The sequence below is a fragment of the Pelodiscus sinensis genome, chromosome 5, assembly GCF_052426305.1.
Source record: "Pelodiscus sinensis isolate ZL-2025 chromosome 5, ASM5242630v1, whole genome shotgun sequence".
NCBI classification, from domain to species: Eukaryota; Metazoa; Chordata; order Testudines; family Trionychidae; genus Pelodiscus; species Pelodiscus sinensis.
In genome coordinates, this window is record NC_143056.1 from 20552669 (window position 1) to 20575538 (window position 22870).

General features: G+C 42.8%; 1 protein-coding gene across 5 annotated transcripts in view; it reads right to left on the reverse strand.

Moving 5' to 3' along the window:
* MARK3 (microtubule affinity regulating kinase 3) overlaps positions 1-20664 on the reverse strand; it is a 115521-nt gene extending 94857 nt beyond the window's left edge. For 3 of the 5 annotated variants that reach the window (XM_006130994.5, XM_006130993.5, XM_006130992.5), the window contains exons 1-3: positions 19894-20663; positions 8295-8333; positions 542-733 (exon numbers count right to left, since the gene is read on the reverse strand). In XM_006130994.5, coding sequence (XP_006131056.2) covers positions 542-733; positions 8295-8333; positions 19894-19944 — 282 coding nt within the window. In that variant the 5' untranslated portion in view covers positions 19945-20663. Of the gene's footprint in view, positions 1-541; positions 734-8294; positions 8334-19893 lie in introns of all 5 variants that reach the window. The other 2 variants (XM_089778343.1, XM_014577463.4) reach the window with 2 other exon arrangements.
* Positions 20665-22870: the final 2206 nt, after the last annotated feature.

The window sequence follows — 22870 nt, forward strand, 5'->3', positions numbered from 1 at the left end:
ATATTGGGAGATAATAGCTCAGGATAGGGTTAAGTGGCAAAAACTTGTCAGAAAAGGAACATCCACATTTGAGAAAAATCACCTGGCCCTGGATACAGAAAGATGCCAGAAAAGAAAGGACAAATGGCTGTTACTCAGCAATCATAGGCCAACCCTGACTTTCAACACTACTTGCAATGTTTGCCAATGACCCACAGTTCAAGAATTGGATTCCTCAGTCACCGTAAAAAATAAAACCTTATGCAAAAGATCATCTTCAATCTTGAGGAATTGCCAATGAATTGCTAACAAATATTTCTTAAAATCCAGTATAAAATAGCATTTTGTATCTAACTCTAAAAGTCAACTACTTAGTTTACTATATTTTTGCTTTCAACATTTTTATGCATTTTCTGGAAAGTGAAATTTTGGAGGTTTATCCATTTCTTTCTAATAAAAAAAATGTCATGTTGTTCTTGGACTCCACATAACACTAGTTAAAGAGTGCTTTCAGAACTAAGTGTAATAGAGCATGCTTTACACCATTAAAAAAGCTTTTTACCTCTCTGCCAGTAAGGATATGTCTAGCCAACTTTACTTTCGCAAAATTCCCCTTTCCAATCGTTTTAAGAAGTCTGTAATTTCCAATATGAGGTTGCTCATCTGCACAGGAAGCTATAGAATTTCTGCAGCGAGCTCCAGAGCGTCCAGTTCGAGAGGAAACTTCTTGACGTCCTTCTCCATGAGAGGTGTGCTATGATAAAGATATAATACATGTGTAAGATAAATAGTATTAAATAAAACAAGTGTATCAATTACAAAAATAAGTTCCAAATATTACATATCGCTAGGACCCTACCAAATTCACAGTCCATTGTGGTCAATTTCATAGTCATGGGATTTTAAAAAATAATAAATTTCAATATTTTGGCTATTTAAATCTGAAATGTAATGGTGTAGTAACTGTAGGGATCATGACTCACAAAGGAGTTGGGGGGGTCCTTCCACAGGGCTATTGGGAGAGAAGAGCCCTGTGGTGCTACTATCCTTACTTCTGAGTTGTTGCTGTCAGTGGTACTGCTTTCAGAGCAGGAGAGCTGGAGAGTGATGCCTGAGATCCCAGCAGTGACAGCACAGCTATTGCCAGCAGCACACAACTAAGGGTGACATGGTATGATATTGCCATCCTTACTTCTGCACTGCTGCTTTAGATGCATGGTCTTCAGAGCTGGGCATCCAGCCAGCAGTGGCTGCTCTCTGGCACCCAGCTCTGAAGGCAGTGCAGAAGTACACCCATTGAGTTAGCAGGACATAAAAGGACAGGTCTGTGAACAAGGGACTGCTCCTCATGTGCTGCAAGTCTGTTTGGGTCATAGGAAATGCAAGCCATATGGTAAAGGATATAAAAGCCAACTGCATCTTATCCATTTAGTTTTCAATCCTATGTCTTACTTCTGCAGTATCTTCCCTACAAATCGAAGCTCTGAACAAAGGAGTGAATGACCCATGAAAACTTTGGATGTGTTCCAGAGGGACTTTCAAGCCAGCAAACTCACCAATACAGCTAATAATCTGATATAATGATTCAAGTTTTATGTATGTATCTGACTGTTTTGACAATTTAACAAAGCTCTTCTTGTTCTTTCCTTTCCTAGTAAACCTTTAGTTTTTGATACTAAAGAACTGGTTGGCAAAGTGTTATGCCGGGTAAGATCTAATTCAATATTGACCTGGTAGTAATGTGGCTGGCCCACTAGAGTCCAGAACAACAGTCTGTATAAAGAGCAGAATTACAAATAACTTCTCACTTTATTGGACCTAGGTGTTGACCAGGAGCTAGGGAACTGGAATACAACAATGAGGGCTGTGTGATTTCTTTCTTTAGCTTCCTGATAACCAGTGCCGGGAACAAGGAGCACAATTTGTGCCTGTGATTGGTGAATCTAACAATAACTTCCCATGTGGGAGAATCTGTTCTTTTGCAGTCTGCCCTGCCCTTGGCATTTTCAGGGAGGGCAGCCTGTGCACCCTGGGTCACATAGGAAAGAGTAGGGTTGTTCTAAAGAAGTTGTTCCACAGGTGGAGTTTGCTGCCACCTCAGAGTGTTTAAAATGCTTCCAAAGCAAGAGTTAGTTGGGAAAAAAAAGGGGAAACTATTTCTGCTGAATTTTTTTTTTTTTTTTTTACCTTTTTGTCCATTTTTCTTCAACTTTCTGATTAACCATATCCTGAACTCACTGGTGCAATTAGCTCTTTCCCATGACAAGGAACCAACAATATATATATATAATTGGTTAACTGTTATCTGCAAGTGAAATCTTTGCCGTAACAAAACTGCTGCAATACCAATAGAAATACTTTTTTTGTCTAGCACAAACTTTAGAAAGAGACCTTCAATTATCCTGAAAAATAGCTGCTAATAGTCAGAAGTTCAATTATAAAATTCTATCATAGTGGTATTTGTTTCAAGACGTTGGTATCAACTGCTTATTCTGAAGTACAGGCAGTCCCCGGGTTACGTACAAGATAGGGACTGTAGGTTTGTTCTTAAGTTGAATTTGTATGTAAGTCGGAACTGGTACATATTGTAAGGGAAACTCTAGCCAAACATTTCTCCAGAGCTCAGTTTTATTCTCCCACACCTCACTTCCCTCAGTCCTTTATTCTCAAGCTGAGGTGTCTGCTGAGAAAAGCTGCTCTCTGTCTCCCTTGTCTGCTGGGGAGGGGGGTGCTAGCTTTGCGTCTCCCTGGTCTGCTGGGGGGAAGCAGCTAGTGCGGGGTTGCCTCACCTCGTTTGTAAGTAGGGATCCGGGTAAGTCGGATCCATGTAACCCGGGGACTGCCTGTAGTATTAGTGTTAACATGCACCCAAGAACTCTAGACTGGAAAGGAGGATTCAATACATTTGAGTAATCAGTTCATTCAAATTTAGTGCATTCATAGATTTTAAGGACAGAAGGGAATCACTGCAATTATCTAGTCTGGGCTACATAACACATGCTGAAATTCTTCTCTGAAATAAGTCCAAACCCTGTGGTTAAATTAGAATACCAGTTGCACCTCTATAAACCAGAGCTCTCTGATTCAGCAACATCCATGGTCCAGAAGGACCACAGATGTTCCAGGATCCTGGTGCACTGTGGAGGTGAGGGGTGGAGAGCTCAGCACAATGGGGAGGCAGAGTGCGGCTCAGCTGGGCTGTAGGGAGGAGGGGGGGGGCTAGCACACTGCTCAGCTGGGCTTGCAAGGGGCAGGAGCCAGGAAGCATTTGGGGGGGGGGGGGGAGAGGGGAAGGAGAAGGAGATGGCAGCAATGGGGCCAGAAATGACCTTTCCTGGTCCAGCAAAATCCCTCATCCAGGACAAGTCCAATCCCAAAGGTACCACATGAGGGAGGTCTAAGCTGTGTATCTTTTGGAAAAACATCCAATCTTGGTTTAAACATCTCCAGGGATGAAGAATTCATCACAAATTTGCAAAATTGTTCCAGTGGTTAATTATGGTTACTATTAAAAAGCCGTGCCTTATTTCTAGTCTGAATTTGTCTAGCCTCAACTTCCAACTACTGGATTTTGTTATACCTTTGTTAGATTGCAGAACCCTTTATTACTAGATTTCTGGTCCCCCTGTAGGTACTGATCAAGTCACCCTTTGATTTCCTTGAATGTCACCATAAGGTATGCTTTCTAATCTCTAATCATTCTTGTGACTCTTTTCTGAACCCTCTCCAACTTATCAACATGCTTCTTCATTATAAGCACAGGAACGGGACATAATATTCCCTTACAAGTTATACCAGTGCCAAATACAAAGGTAATATAACTCCCTATTCCTACTTGATAAGCCTATTTATACATACAAAAATTACATTATCCCATTTGGCAATGGCATTACACCAGGCACAACTCATTCTGCTATTAACCACAAAGATGCCCTAAGTCTTTTTTTAGTGTGTTTCTGGAGAATAGTGTTTCCTCTCCTATAATTAAGAAACAAAAAATGCAGGCCAAAGTGTATGATCTTACATTTGGATGTATTATATATTGAAACACACATTGTTAGCCTGAGCCCAGTTTACCAAGCATCCTAGATTGCTCTGTATCAGTGATCTGTACTCTTCATTAGTCCCCCACTCCCAATCTCTGCAACATCTGCAAACTTTATTGGTAATGAGTTTATATCTTCAGATCATTGATAAAAAACAAATACCATATGGCCAAAGTAGTAATACTTGAGGGGTACTATTACAAACACATGTTCAATAATGATTCCTTCAGTACAATTACTTCAAGTCCTGTCATTAAACAAGTTTTTAATCCATTTAATATTTATAATGTTGAGTTTGAATCCTTCCAGTTTCTTAATCACGGCTGTATAAGGCATCTGACTTGGAACTTCATGACACCTAACTATAACATTATCAACACCATTATATTTATCGATGAACCTGTAATCTCATTTTAAAAAAAAAAACTAGTTTGACAAGTTCTATTTTTCATAAACTTCTGCTGATAGGCATTATATGTTACTGTCTTTCAGTTCTTCATTGATTGAGTCCTATGTCCATCATTTTGCCTGATTTGTTCAAGCAGACAGAAAGAAAGCCAGTGTTCCAAGACTTACTGAAAAGCAACCATAAATGTCCAGTAAACTCAGCCAACATTTTCAAAACTCTTGGATGCAAGCTGTCTTGGGTTGCAGATTTAGAAAGGTTCTAACTTTAGTAGCAGCTATTTAATTAAGGAGGATGTTATTATTGGAATAGAAAAGTTTTTCAATATCGTATGACAAACATCAGCTGGGCTTTGTCTTAACTAGAGATCAAAAATACTCCTACAACACTTGAGAATTCTACCGTTTTCCACTAGTAAAGAACAAAAACCACTATTAGGATTCCTTTTATTCCCAATATATTTAAGAAACTCCTTAAATCTGCATGCCACAGGTGTCCTTTTTTTCCCCATTATCAATCTTCTATAATTCCTAACTTCTAGCTTATATTCACTGCTTTCACTCTAGCTGTTCAATATGTTTATTGATATATCAATTTCCCCTCTAAGAAAAGCTGTTTTTAAACTGTGGAGCCTTCTCTTTCAATAATGGCTTTTCGGACATCTAGTAAAATGTTCTTATACAATTCATAATTATCACACTCAATTTTTTGTTTATATTCTCTCCTGCAACTGATTTGGCTCATCTGTTTTCAGCTTTGTGAATTGGACCATTTACAGCACCAAGTATATTCATATTACTGGTATGGACTTTATTGTGCTTGAACATAACAAATACAATCAAAACAACTGGTCAATCACAGAACTAACATTAGTGGTTGTTTAAGTGTAAGTGATCAATTCCTCTCTCTTGCTGTCAAGATCAGTCTTAATATGGGATTCTCCTGGGTTGGATGCAACACTGAGTTAGAAAATGTACTTGAACTTCTGGGCCAAAAATTTAAAAGTCTGCATATATTTTAAAATTCTGCAAACTTTATTGGTCAATAAATATATGTGGAGACTCCAGCGTGCCAGTGGGGACAACAGATCACTGGCTCCCCATAAAATTGACTCAGCAGTTAGACACCTGATTCAGACATAGCAAAAGGTCCAGGCCTGTTCCATAAATATCTCCTGTCCCTCTGCGTCAAGGACACCAGGTATGGGAAGCAGGCTCAGCCTGGCAGGATCCAAGTGGAGTGGATCAGTGTCAGGGGATCTAGATATAGCGTGAAAGGGTTCTAAGTGGGAAGGAGTCACTGGCTGGAGCTTCCCCCGCCCCACCTCACCTATTAGTGATTTCTCTCTCCCTCAGCTGCTCTAGGAGTAATTTTTCTGGTGAGAAACAAAGAAATCTGACACACAAAAATTCTGCATATTCACAAAGGTGCAGAATTCCCCCTAGGAATAGACATCTGTAATTTTTATGAATTCCAAAATGAGATCTCTTTCTGCTTGTGCAATTGATGGCAGAGCAACAGAGGGCCTGACACTGTACAGGTACAATGCAAAAGGCCCTATAATAGGGATATCAATTACCAAAGAATTGTGTTTCTATTTGACCCTGTTAGCGTTGTAAAACACTAACAAATAAATAAGTACCACTCATATGAAAAAGTAATTATTCTTCAATTCCATCTTCCTGAAGTATTTGCACTACCTTTCATTTTCTCAACCAAGGCAATTTTCCACACAGCAACTTCAATGAACTTGTTAAATTAGGATGCAATTTTTTTTGAGAGAGAGATGATACAGCAGCATAATGGTAACAAGGCACACCTTTAAGCGATAATTCTCATTAATGTCATCACCTTTTTTAAAAAATAAAGTGAATGGCTACTAAATTCTCATGGTGAGTTATTATGAAAATACTTTATTGTGTTTGAGAATATAATTATTCATTTTTTTTGGTAGCCCCAGCCTTCGCTCTGTGGTTGAAGATGAGGGTTGCACAAACTCTTCTGTCACTGTATATAACAGAAATCATCAGGGCAGCACAAGGCGACAATTAGCGATGTAAGCGAGTAGTTGAGCAGTCAACTACCCAATAAGCCTAAGCTTATCGGGTAGTGGAGTCGACTACTCGCTTCCTTCTCCTTGCTGCTTCCTCTGATACAGATGCAGCAGTGGTGGGGGATAGGAACTGATGCTGGGGGAAACTGGCTTTTTTATGGTGCCACCTGCCTTCCCACACACACTGATGCCTCTATCAGAGGCAGGAGTGGAAGGTGGGGGGTAAGGGAAGCTGCCACGAAGCAGCCTCTGCCACAGCCAGCCTGGGCCACCACAAACAAGGGCTACTGCTGAAGCAGTCTGTTTGCAGCGTCTGAGGCTGGTTGCTGTCAGGGGATGCTGCCGTGAAGCAGCCCCTGTCTGTGGCAGCCCAGGCTGGTCACAGGCAGAGGCTGCTGGACCCGGCACGAGCCGGGACTGAGCATACCTGGCTCAGTCCCAGCTTGCGCTGGTCTAGGACTGCTGCGGCTATGCATTTTAAATGTAGTAAGAGCAGCCCAACTCTTATGATATTTAAGATGAAGAGCTGCAGTGGACACAGATCTGTCCCAGCTTGAGCCCGTCGGGGACCTACCCCTGCTGCAGCTCTGCAGTTTAAATGTAGTAGGAGCCAGGCTGCCTGCATGCCCAGCTCTTACTGCATTCAAACTGCAGTGCTGCAGCAGAGGTAGCTCCTGGACCAGTGCAAGCCGGTCCCTTCCCTTATTGACTAATCACATAGTCAATACAAATTGTATCAACTACACAATTAGTCAATTACCCACCTCTTAACATCCTTAATAACAATCAGCCAAAGTCCCTTCTGCTAGACCATGTCACCATACATCGGGAAAAAAATAAGACATGGAATCTCCTCTACCATGTATTCAAAACATTCCCAAAGAAGCAGAGGTGTGGTACAGCAATTGATCTAGAAAATCACTGCTTGTTCAAGAATGATCGGGAAAGCTGAGGAAGCAAGAGTAGTAGTACAATATCTCCTATCCTGCTGATGGGAGTTTCCCACTTCCCCTGGCAAGAAGCATAGATCACAAGCTGCTTTCCTAACCAACTGCTTCAACACACTTAACCCACCACAACAAGCAAATTCTCAGTTCTCTCCCACACAACTTATCCTTGGAAAAGCAGTTTGTTTTTTCACACATGCAGTTCTGCGCACTGCTTTTCCTCCAGTCAGGGTTTCTGTAACAGCCGTAGCCTTCAAACCAGAGGGTGAAGGGCAGGCGGTGGCCATTTAATAACTTTTAAAAAGTCACAAATGAAACAATATCTTAACCCCCTCTAGGTTTTTATTAACAATTAACCATTCAAAAATATTAAATGATTGTTGGATCAAACATTTGGATACACACTTTAAAGAAATAGAATGCTTTTTTGACATTCACTATAGGAGCATCACAATGATTTTATCCTCATCTCATACTCAGTTAAGAAACTACTGCATTGGCCTATTGATGGGAAACTTAGAGAGACTGGCTAACCAGAGCTCCCACAGGAATTCTTTAGCACACTCAGTATTAAAATATATCTCCTGAAATCCTGATCACAGGATTGTCCCCTTTTCAATGTCTTGATACATGCAGTGCCCCAATCCAAAGTCTTAATCTTTAAGATGTTCTTGCACAGGCGTGGTGGCTACCTTAAAAGTCATCTCTCAATTTCCAATCCAGGGAGACAGCTTTACGGGGATTCTGACTCCAGGAATATGTTAAGGAAGGAACACAGAACCTCCTACTTGTGAAACACTTTACTGCACGAGACTTGACTGAGCTTAAGCTCAATTGTTTTCAGAACACAATGCAAAACCCACCTTTTCACAAAAGCCTTCCCCCAGTGAAGAGACGACATCCTTTCTCAACGGCAGATAATGATAAGCATAAGAGGAAAAAAAGAAAAGAAAAGAAAAAAGTAAAAAGCAAATGAAGCATGAAAGAGCAGACAGTTGATAAACCTTTGGACGATATTAGTGCAACCTTACATCTGAATATTCGTAACTTAAGACACCATGACAGGTGCATCAAACACTCAATACAGATGATATAAAATTCACTAATTAGCAAGATTTCAGAGTTGTATTCAAGGAAGTTGCTAATAGAGCTGGAAAAACCTGGGGTAAATGGAACTTTATTTCAAACTAGCAGGAGTTATCCGGCGTTGCTCAGGAAAGTGGAGGAACAAAGTTTAGAAAAACAGAAGTCCATTATCATTCTGTGAATAGTAGAAAAATTGCACTGAGTTCAATAGGGATTAAAATATACAAAAAGTATAAAACAACCAATTTTACATGTTATTGTAAAAAACTTTATTGTAAACTATATTTTGTTTCATTATTCTTAACAAATATGTACAATTTTTTTCCACTTCCAACTGTTGAACATGCAACAGAGTTGTCCATGTGAAAAGCAAGATGTCTCCAAATCAATTCCAACTACTTTAAGTGACTGTCCTTGCTCTTTGTCAGTATACATTGTTGAAATATAAGTTGACAGTTGATATAACTGAGGTGAGGAGCCTGAAGGGAGGAAGGGAGCTACGTGCCTGTCGCCGGCGCCCGAGGCCACCCTCTGCTTCCTTGTCTCTCCGCCGGCCTTAGTGAGTGATTGGCAGCGCTGCTTCCCCCAGAAAGCCGCTTCTCCCCACACTGCCAAGCTCCATGCAGCCCTGAGGAGAGGCGTCAGTCTCTCATCTCTTCCCTCCCACGGTACCTTAAAACCGTCTCCTGGATAAGAGGTTATCCCATGCAAAGTTTGGTTGTGGTAGCTCTTACAGTGTCCAACTTATTAGAATACAAACATTCTCCTTTATATATTAGATTATTCAAGTGGCCATAAAACATTAGATTAGACTATCCACAGGTCTTAAAACAATGTCAGTGGTCACCAACCAATAGACAGGAATCTACCGGTAGATCTCGGAGCCGGTGATAGGTGATCCTGACTGGTCTGGCCGAGAGTTCTCTCAAGTGCAGCACTTCAGCTACCCCTCCCATGGCTGTGCATCTCTTGCCCTTTGCCTTCAAGCTTGTCCCCTCCAGCCTCCTGCTTGCTGTGCAAAGCAGGGAAGGGAAAGGAGGAAGTGCTGATGTTAGGGTGTCACCTCCTGCATCCTGTATTCTATCTTCATAGAACAGGAGGAGGGAACACAATAGAGCTTTGGATGGAGGCAGTTGGCTGGCTGCTTCTGAGTGGTTCAGGGCGAGGGCAGGGCTGAGCCTGCCTTAGCCCCACTGCACCACCACCTAGGAGCCACCTGAGATAAGCAATGTCGAGCTGGAGCCAGCATCCCCAACACCTGCCCCAGTCACGAACCCTCTCCTTCACTACAAGCCCCTGCCATTGCTCCGGGCCCCCAGACCCAAACGCTCAGAGCCTGCACCCTAAATCTCTTCCTGCATCCGAACTGCCTGCCCCAGACTCAGCTCAGAGACCCTCTCACACTCCAAATTCCCTTATACCAAGACAAGAGCCAGTGCCCAAAGCCTCTGCTTCTGCCTGATGAAAGGACACTGAATGGGGGAGGAAGGAAGGACAGAGTGAGCATGGGCAGGGCCTCGGAGAAGGGGCACAAAGAAGAAGGGGAAAGGTAATTTGGGTTTGAGGTAGATCGCGGATTGCACTTAAATTCAAAAAGTGATCTCATGCTTAAAAAGGCTGAAGACCACCGATGTAGATGCTCACTCAGACTTTCTGAGTATGAAACTTTCTTGAGAGGGAGACCCAATGATATCAATTTCAAAAGAACCAAAGCTGTCTTTTAAAAAAATTGAAGTTTCTAATGTGTGGTTATGACAATAGCCTTCAACATGGCACGCCAACAATAAAAATATTAAGTGAATCAACATGTTCAATAGAATCGCTATGGATAGTAATTCCATGCTCCAATAATAAGAAATTAGCAGTAGGGATATATTACCGACCACCTGACCAGGACAGCGATACTGACATTGAAATGCTGAGGGAGATTAGAGAGGCTACCAAAATAAAGAACTCTATAATAATGGGGGATTTTAATTACCCCCATATTGACTAGATACATGTCACCTCAGGAAGAGAAGCGGAGATAAAATTTCTCAATGGCTTAAATGACTGCTTCTTGGAGCAGCTAGTGCAGAAACCCACAAGGGGAGAGGCAATTCTCGATTTAGTCCTGAGTGGAGTGCAGGATCAGGTCCAGGATATAACCGTTACCGGACCGCTTGGGAATAGTGACCATAATATAATAACATTCAACATTCCTGTGGTGGGAAGAAGACCTCAGCAGTCCAGCACCCTGGCATTTAATTTCAAAAAGGGGAATTACACAAAAATGAGGAGGTTAGTTAAACAGAAATTAAAAGGCACAGTGACTAGAGCCAAATCCCTGAAAGCTGCATGGTAACTTTTTAAAGACACCATAATAGAGGCCCAACTTAAATGTATACCCCAAATTAAAAAACATAGCAAGAGACCTAAAAAAGAGTCACCGTGGCTTAACTACCATGTAAAAGCAGTAGTGAGGGACAAAAAGGTATCTTTTAAGAAGTGGAAGTCCAATCCTAGTGAGATAAATAGAAAAGAACATAAACACTGTCAAATCAAGTGTAAAAATGTAATAAGCAAAAAAAGATTTTGAGGAACAGCTAGCCAAAAACTCAAAAAGAAATAACAAAATGTTTAAGTACATTAGAAGCAGGAAGCCTGCTAAAAAACCTATGGGTCCCCTAGATGATCGAGCTATAAAAGGAGCAGTCAAGGAAGATAAAGCAATTGCGGAGAAACTAAATGATTTCTTTGCTTCAGTCTTCACGGCTGAAGCCATTGGGGAGATTCCTGAATCTGCACCGTCCTTTTTGGGTGATGAATCTGAGGAACTGTCCCGGATTGAAGTGTCATTAGAGGAGGTTTTGGAATAAATAGAAAAACTTAATGTTAACAAATCTCCGGGACCGGATGGCATTCATCCAAAGGTTCTAAAAGAAGTAAAATGGGAAATTGCTGAGCTATTATCTGTGGTTTGTAACCTATCCTTTAAATCGGCTTCCGTACCTGATGACTGGAAGGTAGCCAACGTGACACCAATACTTAAAAAGGGCTCTAGAGGCGATCCTGGCAATTACAGACCGGTAAGTCTAACTTCAGTACAGGGCAAATTAGTTGAAACAATAGTAAAGAATAAAATTGTGAAGCATGTAGAAGAACGTAATTTATTGGACAAAAGTCAACATGGTTTCTGTAAAGGGAAATCATGTCTTACTAATCTATTAAGAGTTCTTTGAAGGGGTTAACAAACATGCGGATAAGGGGGATCCAGTAGATATAGTATACTTGGATTTTCAGAAAGCCTTTGACAAGGTCCCTCACCAAAGGCTCTTGTGTAAATTACATGGCCATGGGATAAGAGGGAAGGTCCTTTCTTGGACTGCGAACTGGTTAAAAGACAGGAAACAAAAGGTAGGAATAAATGGTAAATTTTCAGATTGGAGAGGGGTAACTAGTGGTGTACTCCAAGGGTCAGTCCTGGGACCAATCCTTTTCAACTTATTCATAAATGATCTGGAGAAAGGGGTAAGGAGTGAGGTAGTAAAGTTTGCAGATGATACAAAACTGTTTAGGATAGTCAAGACAGAAGCAGACTGTGAGGGACTCCAAGAAGATCTCACCAAACTGAGTGATTGGGCAACAAAATGGCAAATGAAATTTAATGTGGATAAGTGTAAAGTAATGCACATCGGGAAAAATAACCCCAACTATACGTACAGTATGATGGGGGCTAATCTGGCTATGGCAAATCAGGAAAGATCTTGGAGTTATCGTGGACAGTTCTCTGAAAACTTCCACACAGTGTGCAGCGGCAGTCAAAAAGGCAAATAGGATGCTAGGAATTATTAAGAAATGGATAGAAAATAAGATCCAGAATATCTTACTGCCCCGGTAGAAAACTATGGTACGCCCACATCTTGAATACTGTGTACAGATGTGGTCTCCTCACCTCAAAAAAGATATTTTGGCCTTGGAAAGGGTTCAGAAAAGGGCAACTAAAATGATTAGGGGTTTGGAACGGGTCCCATATGAGGAGAGGTTAAAGCGACTGGGACTTTTCAGTTTAGAAAAGAGGAGACTGAGGGGGGATATGATAGAGGTATATAAAATCATGAGTGGTGTGGAGAGGGCCGATAAAGAAAAGTTATTTATTAGTTCCCTAAATAGAAGAACTAGAGGACACCAAATGAAATTAATGGGTAGCAGGTTTAAACCTAATAAAAGAAAGTTCTTCTTCACACAGCGTGTAGTCAACCTGTGGAACTCCTTGCCAGAGAAGGCTGTGAAGGCTAGGACTATAATAGAGTTTAAAGAGAAGCTAGATAATTTCATGGAGGTTAGGTCCATAAAAGGCTATTAGCCAGGGGATAAAATGGTGTCCTTGGCCTCTGTTTGTCAGAGGCTGGAGAGGGATGGCAGGAGACGAATTGCTTGATCATTGTCTTCGGTCCACCCTCTCTGGGGCACCTGGTGCTGGCCACTGTCGGTAGACAGGATACTGGGCTAGATGGACCTTTGGTCTGACCCAGTACGGCCGTTCTTATGTTCTTATGTTCTAACATACAGTGCTGCCTTCCAAAGTCTGTGGACATCTCCATTGTCTCTGTTGTCATTTATAGCTTTGTGCTACAGCAAAGAAAAGTGACCTGACTTATCAAATTTTATGGCTGCTATATAGAACAATCAGGAAAGTAATGGAGCAAATAAGAATGTCAATTTAACTAGCTGCATAACGTGAACTTTTTAAAATTTCAATGGAAAAATGTTAAAAATCCCAGGCCCCGCAGTGTTTATAATTCAAACATCATGCAAATATTTAAAAAACTACTATTTTCATCTGAAGTGGGTTGTGTGCACGAAAGCTCATGATACCATCTACATTTTTTGTTAGTCTTGAAGGTGCTGCAGGACTACTAGTCTGTTATAGAAAACACTTAGAAAAACAACAAACATAGCTACCTCTCTGAAACTTTTGAAAAACTAAGTGAAACTGAATAATTGACTAATAACTTAATTGTCTGAGCACAGATACCGAATACAAACATAACAAATCAGATGTTTGAAATTCAGTTACGTAGTAACCTAGGGTACGTCTAGACTACATGCCTCTTGCGACAGAGGCATGTAGATTAGACTACCCGGCATAGGAAAATGAAGCGGCGATTTAAATAATCGCCGCTTCATTTAAATTTACATGGCTGCCGCGCTGAGCCGATCAGCTGTTTGTCGGCTCAGCGCGGTAGTCTGGACGCTCCGCGGTCAACATCCAAGGCATTTGTTGACCTCCCAGGGATGAGGCATACCTGGGAGGTCGACAAATGCCTTTGTCGTCGACCACGGAACGTCCAGACTACCACGCTGAGCCGACAAACAGCTGATCGGCTCAGCGCGGCAGCCATGTAAATTTAAATGAAGCGGCGATTATTTAAATCGCCGCTTCATTTTCCTATGCCGGGTAGTCTAATCTACATGCCTCTGTCGCCAGAGGCATGTAGTCTAGACGTACCCCTAGTGTTATTTACAACACAGGTGAAGTGGAAAAAAGGTAGACCACTTTAACAAGCCATACTATGAGGTTACTGAAAATATTAGAGCACCATCAGGTATTAAAGCCCAGGCTCACTCTCCTCATTCACACTAAATAGCAGTACCTTACTTCATACATAATCTAACTGACATGTATAAGTATGTATATTACGATTCAATACGAATAAGGGCTTGGGATAGAATTTGGCCCCTAGGGCATTAGCACAATTACATGGTTTGTGCACGTGCAATCATGCCATTATCATCAATAAGCTCAAAGAGAGCACAGAAAAATTAGGACAGATTTTGACAAAAGAAGTGAATAAAGGAACATTCTATCACTAAATCGTAAGCATTTAGTGATATGATTTGGATAGTTCCAAGTTGTAGCATTGTTCTCAACAAGATACAACTTATTGTGCCAATACAAAGTTATGGCCTCAGACAATCTGCTGCCATTTGTCCAGTTAATATGAATGAAACTGGCTAGCCAGTTATACAAGGTCACATTTGTCTCTTTTTAAAAACTATTTGGCAAAAGAGAAATTAATCTTTAATACAAATAATCAAGGGTACATCTACCCTAGGGATGTAAATTACTATCAGAGTAAGGACTAGTCTATTCCTCCCCTGCCTGCTCCCCACCCAGCTTGCTGTCTCAGCATTTCAAAGCAACACGGCACGGAGATGACCCTAAGCCCAGGCTCTGTGCAGCATTGTCCTTTGAAAAGCCGCCATGTTTAACATCCTTATCAGCGTAGCAGGGAACTGGTGGTGCTTCCATGATTTTAGTTAGCTGGATGTCCACTTATCATGGGTATGGCTAAGTATCCCCCAGTACCATGAAGTTTGTTTACAGCCACCAGTCTTGGCTCTCAGTGTTCTGTACTGTCATGTAGCTCTAATTTACCCCTAAATGTCTTCTAAAGCCCAATAAGCAGTGGAATTATTGGTATGCTTCTAGACAATGTTGTCTTCCTGTGGTTTGGCAAATTCTCTGGTTCAGCACCGGTCAGGTCCTGAGTGTGCCAGACTAGAGAAGTTCAACCTGTATTTGATCAAGCATGGCATGAAGTAACAAAACATATGCTATTGTGAGAAACAGAAGATTGAAGAGATCAATTACCTCTGATTTTAGGCAGAATTATCTATGTCTGAACCATTCTCAATTTTTAGTTAATGAGGAGGTGTTTGGTTTCTTTACCTCTCTAGCTTGACCCAGAAATCTTGCAGTTTTCTTTTACTTGTTTATGCATGTGATGTAAGACAGAAAGAATGGAAACTGCTTAATCAAATATTCAATAATGTATTATGTGAAATACATGCTAAAAAGAGAGGCATTTTTGTTGTGCCACAACACCCAATTAACTTGGGAGATACAGATTAGATTATCTGAGGTTAACTATTTGATTAGCTCAGAAGAGCACCTCCACCTTTGAAGTGTAGCAACAGCCCCAAGGCTGTTGCTACACTTCAAAGGCAAAAGTGCTGCGGGGAGCACAGGACCAGCAGAGGACTCAAGCAGTCCCCTGCTGGCCCTGTGTTCCCTGCAGCATTTCAAAGCGGCAGTGCCGCATAAGAGCCTGGGGTCAGCGGGGGAGTCCTTAGATGATCCCAGGCTCCATGTGGCATTTCAAACCTGCAGACCCCGGGCTGCCCGCAGTGTTTCAAAGCAGCAGTGCTGCCTGGAGCCCAGGGTCTGGCCCCAGGCTCCGGCCCCAGGCTCCACGTGGAGCTTGGGCTTTGAAGTTAACCTAACCCTAACCCCCCTCTTCCGCTCCTTCCACCCACTTGCTGATCTTCTGATAGAGGCAATAAGAGGGGGAGCTACTAGTCAACTAGTGTGTCAACTATCTGATAATCATTTGCTTTAGTCGACTATCTGATTTGTCATTCACATCCCCATCAGAGGTACCTCAAACTAGGGACGTGAAAACTTAACTGGTGTCACCCTTACTCGTGTGGGCTGAAGCAGCTTCCTGTCAGTAAACCCTGACACAAAATCATTGAAAACTAGACTGTGACAAGACCTCAGTAGGTCATCTAGTCCAACTCCCTGCTCTAAATAGGACCAACCCCAACTAAATCATCCCTGCCAGGGCTCTCTCAAGCTGGATTTTAAAACCGCTAAGAATGGAGATTCCCCCACCTCCCTAGGTAACCATTCCAGCATTTCACCATCCTCCTAATGAAATAGTTTTTCTTAATATCCAACTTAAACATGCCAAGAGACTTAGTCAAAATAGTCAGAAGCCTTCAGCTTAGCGGGTTCCTCAGATGAGCTGCTCCACTCTTGTGGCCACTGGCATCTCCGAGCCTAAGAGGCACACAGCCAGCAGCAGTCCTAGTACCATCACTGGAAGTCACAAAGCACAGCTCCCTACATGAGTTATGCCTGGTCCTTTTCCTATAAAAAATAAAGGATTCCTCACCTCAGATTCTTGAGCCTCGAAAACCAGCCTTTCTTGGCTAGGAAACATAAATAATCAATGGCCTTATGGGAGAACTATTGTGACAAACTTTCTATTCTAATGGTTTACATGTTGAAAGGTCTCTTGGTAACAACGAGAACTACACATTGCCTTTCAAAAAAAATGAAGCACTGATGATGATCCCTTGTCTACACTTCAGAAATTGCCAATCCTGAACATGGTTAACTGCAAGCAGAGACAAACTTTGTGCACTATTATTTCAGAAACTAACCAAAGTTGCAGAAACTGCACTTACTGTAGTTTGTCCTTGCCTACACTTGAAGTTAAACAAGGTTTAAAAGGTACAGTGAGACCAGTGTTATCAGCACTAAGTAATTTTCCTAGTATAGAGAAGATATTAAGGGGTCCCATGACTGTGGCCCAAACACTCTGAATAGTTTGCATTTCTAAGTACTTTTCATCTAAAGATCAAAATGGAAATATTAACTAATTCAGCCTCATCTAGACAGTATGATTTCAGTCTTACCTGCCAGTAAAATACAATAGTCTTTGAGATTAAAGAACCGACTAGGAGTGAAGAATACTACTGTATTACAGAAGTAAAATAGGAATAAAAATTAATTCTGTATCCAGCTGAATTTAGAGGCAATTTAGACAGAAAAAAAATGCAAATATCAGAATTGAAATTTGTTCAGAACTCCACTTTTACATTAAAAATACCAGAGTAAAAATTTTATCCTTGATGATCACAGCATCAGAAAGGCAGCACCTCAAGTAACTCTATATACTTGGGGTTTGATTCGGTGTGACTAAAAAGGAAGGATTAACCTACTGAATCATGATACTACTAACTACAAGTGCTCCCAGCAGTCATCCAGCCCAGTTTTGCTCAGCTTGCAAATTTGTCTTGATTAGAGTATAAAGTGACATTTGTAAGCAATAAAGACAAGCATTGTACGTTAATTAAGAAACATCACTAAGGAGCTTGTTCTGTATTTTGAAAACAATGAAATACCCTGCATAAAAAAAAACTTCAACTTTAGCTCCAAATGTCAAACAACGTATTTCTAAAGTATTAAATGAGGATTTTATCAAATTACAGAATCAGTTTTACACAATTTCTAAAGTGGTTTGACTGGTTGATCAGGATGAGGCCAAAATGGAGTTTAAAAATCTTGATCCAAGCCAGGCAGAAACACATTGACTGGCCAAAACATTACAGAGGGATCTGTTTAGACCTGTGTTGTGCAACCAACACTAGTGATTGGGTTGCATGAGAGGCCCTCGATCTCACTGAGCTGCAGTGGTGCACAACCTGCGGCCCATGGTCTACTGGAGTTCCACCTGCGGCTCAAACACCCCTTTCTGTCCCCTTCTCCCATGCCTCTTGCACACTGAGGCATTGGAGTCCTGCACTTCCTACTCTTCCCTCCTCTCTCCTAGCACTCTGAGTGCTCCATCCTCCCCACACACAGAGAACTCAAATGCTGCAAATCAGCTATTTCTGGCTGTTCATGCTCTGGGAGGGAGGGGAAGGAACATCAGTGAACTAATGGCAATCCAAATGTACTGGGAGGGAAGGGGAGGAGTAGGAAGTGTGGGACTCCAGTGTGCGAAAGGGGCATGGATGGTAGACAAGGAGTGCATGGGCCTCAGGTGGAACTTGAGTGAGTTGCCTGTGACCCACAGACTGCCCATCACCGGTTTAAGCACTTTGGAAGTTCAGATAAATACAAAAGGCCACTAAAATTTTCATTTTTAATTATTTTCTTCCACCATGCAGCTTTGGCCATTAGGCTGAAGATGAATGACATTCTGCAACAAAATATGCTTAGTTAACTTTTTGTTCAATACAGCCGTCAGCCCGCAGGTTGTATCAAGGGCTAAAGCAAATCAAGATCATAGAAGTGAGAGATGACTATTAACATAAAATCCAAATCCCTGCCAATTCAGTGACTGTTCTATGCAGCACGTTTTTTAATCCTTTGTCTGGTCTTGTTTTAAAATGTCTTCACTAACAGGGTTTCCACCAATTTCCCTTGTTCATGCTCTAACAAACTTGGAAGTTTTCTTAATATTCAGCCTAAATTTTCCTTTTATTTATTTCAACACAAAACAGGTGTCTCTCACCAATCACTTTCACTCAGACCCGGGAATGGTTTCTAATAGATATCTGGTTATATCTATAATGAAAGAAACTAATAATGCTCACTGATTTTGCTTATTTGTGATTCAGAGCTGAATAAACAGACAACTCATCTGCACACCTTTTCACATACAAAGACCATTTTTTCCTAAAATTTGTCCTTTTACACATGATTACTTTGAGGTAAAAATAAGGTTCTTACTTAGAGAGGGTTTATCTAAGTTTGGGGTTTGGTTATATTATGTTTCTGCATACAGTTGATTTGCATATTAAATACTTTAAATAAAAAGCTAACAATATAACTGTTTAAGTTAAACTACTAAAACATGCAGTTTTATTTACATGTTTAACATTCATTGTCAAATGCTACCCTTTAATCAAGGGAGGACTTTCTGACTTTGCAGATTTCAGAAAAGAGAATCTTTCAATACCATCTGAACAAGTGAAAATAAAGCTATTATACTAACTGTTAATAATCATTCAAACTAGAGATGGAAAGATATATAATCTAGGTCACCTAGTCCTCTCCGGCCAGCACAGAATTGTTCTCTGTTTACCAACTGCTTTATCTGCTTGTTTTAGCAATTAATTGATGTTTATAAGCAGTATGGTGTTAAAATATAAAGGTATATGGATTACTATTCCCAAATTCAGCAACACTAATATGAGGTAGTACTGCATTTGCACGGTAAAGATACACCATTAAAACACTGCAGTGTTTTAGATTACTTTCAGCATTACTATTGGCAAACCAAGCTCTTAAAATACACTTAGTTAAACCGTAATCTAAGTAATTTAATAAGCAGGCCTAGAACCTCAATGATAGCTCTCATAGCTACACTACTCTTCACACACCTGTGAAACATCTGTTTAACAAAACCCAGCTGCCAGAACAGTGCCTCGAACCCGTGTCACAACGGCAGGAACATAATACATACCCACAATGCCAAGCTCCACTTTGGGGATTTTAAATTACATAGTTTGATTCAGTACAGTATGTTTCATTCAAATTATACCTATGGTTTACGTTCGCAAAGAGAGCGCCAATGTCTGCTAAACACAAATGCACATTTTTCTCTGGCAGTTTTTCTTAGGAGACATTTTTGTCTCTGTACACCATACGCCCACCCCTCTCTATGCATGCCATCCTTTGTGTACAGCAGTCACACTCAAGCACACGAGCGACGCGGCCACCAAAGCATTACAGCACACACGTTCCATAGGTGACAGGCAGGTCTGGCCACCCCAGCGCCCACTCCCCCAATACACACCACGCGGGTTACTTACATTCTCAGTGTCGCGTTCATTCACCGTAGGCAATGGAGTTCTCGTGGACATTTTAATTCGCTCGTGCTGGAGCACCGGCTACTTGCGACAGCAAAATAAAACACCCCTCCCCCCCAACAAAAACCTAACCCACCCACCCCCAAAAAAGCTCTGTCAATCAGCTGCAAGACAGTGGTTACGAAGGGCCACCATCAAGGGACGGGGTGGGGGGCTGCTTATTTCCACGGCCACCCCCCCACTTCTGAGCTATATTCCAGCCTGGCGAAGGAGCAGCGTCTCCCCCTGGGAGTCCTCGGCGCTCATCCTACAGCCAGCTCAGGAGCCCGGCTCGCAGAAGCGGACGGGTGAGGGTGGCGGGGGGGGGAATCCCCGTAGAGCGCAGCGGTCGGGGGGGAGGGGAGGCGAGGAAACAGCCCGGAGGAGGCAACGGGGCGCCGCAGAACCCGGCCAGGAAAACAAGCCGCCTCTCCGCAGCCAGCTCCGAGCCCTGGCAGCCAGGCGGGCCCGCTCCGAAGCGCTTCCCTCTCCCTTCTCCTCGCCTCTCCCCCCCCTCCCCAGCCCCGCTTCACCGAGCCTTCGCCGCCATGCTGGGCCTCTCCCACCCGCCGCCGCCGCCCGGCTGGCCCGGGCTCCCCTGCGCCTTCCGAGCCGGGTGTCAGCAGCCCCGCGGCCGGCTCCGGCAGCCCCCGCCCCCACTCCGCCGCTGCCTCAACGCCGCCCGCTCCGGGACGGAGGATCCAAGATGGCCGCCCGGCTTCCTTCGCTCCGACTTGAACCGGAAGAGCCCGCCCCCTGCCCCGGTGCTGGGCTGGGCAGCCGGCCGGCGCCGACTGCTTGTTGCTAGGGGAGGGGACTGAGCGCCCCGGCGTAGCTGTGGCACCGGCACCAGGCAGCTGCCCTGCGGGCCCGCCAAGGCTCCGGGCCTGGAGCTGGCACCAGTAGCACCGCCCTGCTCTCCTCACGCGGCATTGCCACCGCCTTGCGCCGCTACATGTAGCATTGGCACAGACAGCGCCGCCCTGCACCCTCCCCCCCCATGGCACTGCAGCATGGCCCTGCTCCCCCTCTATGTCATGGGCACAGATAGCGCCACCCTGCACCCTCCCCCCCACGGCGCTGGCAGCATGGCCCTGCACCCCTCTATGGCATTGGCACAGATAGCACCGCCCTGCACCCCTCTATGGCATTGGCACAGATAGCACCGCCCTGCACCCCCACGGCGCTGGCAGCATAGAATCATAGAATAATAGGACTGGAAGGGACCTCAAGAGGTCATGGAGTCCAGCCCCCCGCCCTCAAGGCAGGACCACGCTCCGTCTACACCATCCCTGACAGATGTCTATCTAACCTGTTCTTAAATATCTCCAGAGAGGGAGATTCCACCACCTCCCTTGGCAATTTATTCCAATATTTGACCACCCTGACAGTTAGGAATTTTTTCCTAATGTCCAATCTAAACCTCCCCTGCTGCACTTTAAGCCCATTACTCCTTGTCCTGTCCTCAGAAACCAAGAAGAACAAATTTTCTCCTTTCTCCTTCTCTCCTCCCTTTTAGATATTTGAAAACCGCTATCATGTCCCCCCTTAATCTTCTTTTTTTCCAAACTAAACAAGCCCAGTTCATGAAGCCTGGCTTCATAGGTCATGTTCTCTAAACCTTTAATCATTCTTGTCGCTCTTCTCTGTACCCTTTCCAATTTCTCCACATCTTTCTTGAAATGTGGCGCCCAGAACTGGACACAGTACTCCAGCTGAGGCCTAACTAGTGCAGAGTAGAGCGGCAGAATGACTTCACGAGTTTTGCTTACAACACACCTGTTGATACAACCTAAAATCATATTTGCTTTTTTTGCAACAGCATCACACTGTTGACTCATATTCAACTTGTGGTCCACTATGACCCCTAGATCCCTTTCCGCCATGCTCCTTCCTAGACAGTCGCTTCCCATCTTGTATGTATGGAACTGATTGTTCCTTCCTAAGTGGAGCACTTTGCATTTCTCTTTATTAAACCTCATCCTGTTTACCTCTGACCATTTCTCTAACTTGCTAAGGTCATTTTGAATTATGTCCCTATCCTCCAAAGAAGTTGCAACCCCACCCAGTTTGGTATCATCTGCAAACTTAATAAGCGTACTCTCTATCCCAATATCTACATCATTGATGAAGATATTGAACAGTACGGGTCCCAAAACAGACCCTTGAGGAACTCCACTTGCTATCCCTTTCCAGCAGGATTTAGAATCGTTAACAACAACTCTCTGACTACGGTTATCCAGCCAATTATGCACCCACCTTATCGTGGCCCTATCTAAGTTATATTTGCCTAGTTTATCAATAAGAATATCATGCGAGACCGTATCAAATGCCTTACTAAAGTCTAGGTATATGACATCCACCGCTTCTCCCTTATCCACAAGGCTCGTTATCTTATCAAAGAAAGCTATCAGATTAGTTTGGCATGTCTTGTTCTTCATAAACCCATGCTGGCTATTCCCTATCACTTTATTACCTTTCAAGTGTTTGCATATGATTTCCTTAATTACCTGCTCCATTATCTTCCCTGGGACAGACGTTAAACTGACCAGTCTGTAGTTTCCTGGATTGTTCTTATTCCCCTTTTTATAGATGGGCACAATATTTGCCCTTTTCCAGTCTTCTGGAATCTCCCCTGTCTGCCATGATTTTTCAAAGATCATAGCTAAAGGCTCAGATACCTCCTCTATCAGCTCCTTGAGTATCCTGGGATGCATTTCATCAGGACCTGGTGACTTGCTGACATCTAACTTTCCTAAGTGATTTTTAACTTGTTCTCTGTGTATCCTATCTTCTAAACTTACCCTCTCTCTGCTTGTATTCACTACGTTAGGCACACCTCCAGACTTCTCGGTGAAGACCGAAACAAAGAAGTCATTGAGCATCTTCGCCATTTCCAAGTTTCCTGTTACTGCTTCTCCCTCCTCACTAAGCAGTGGGC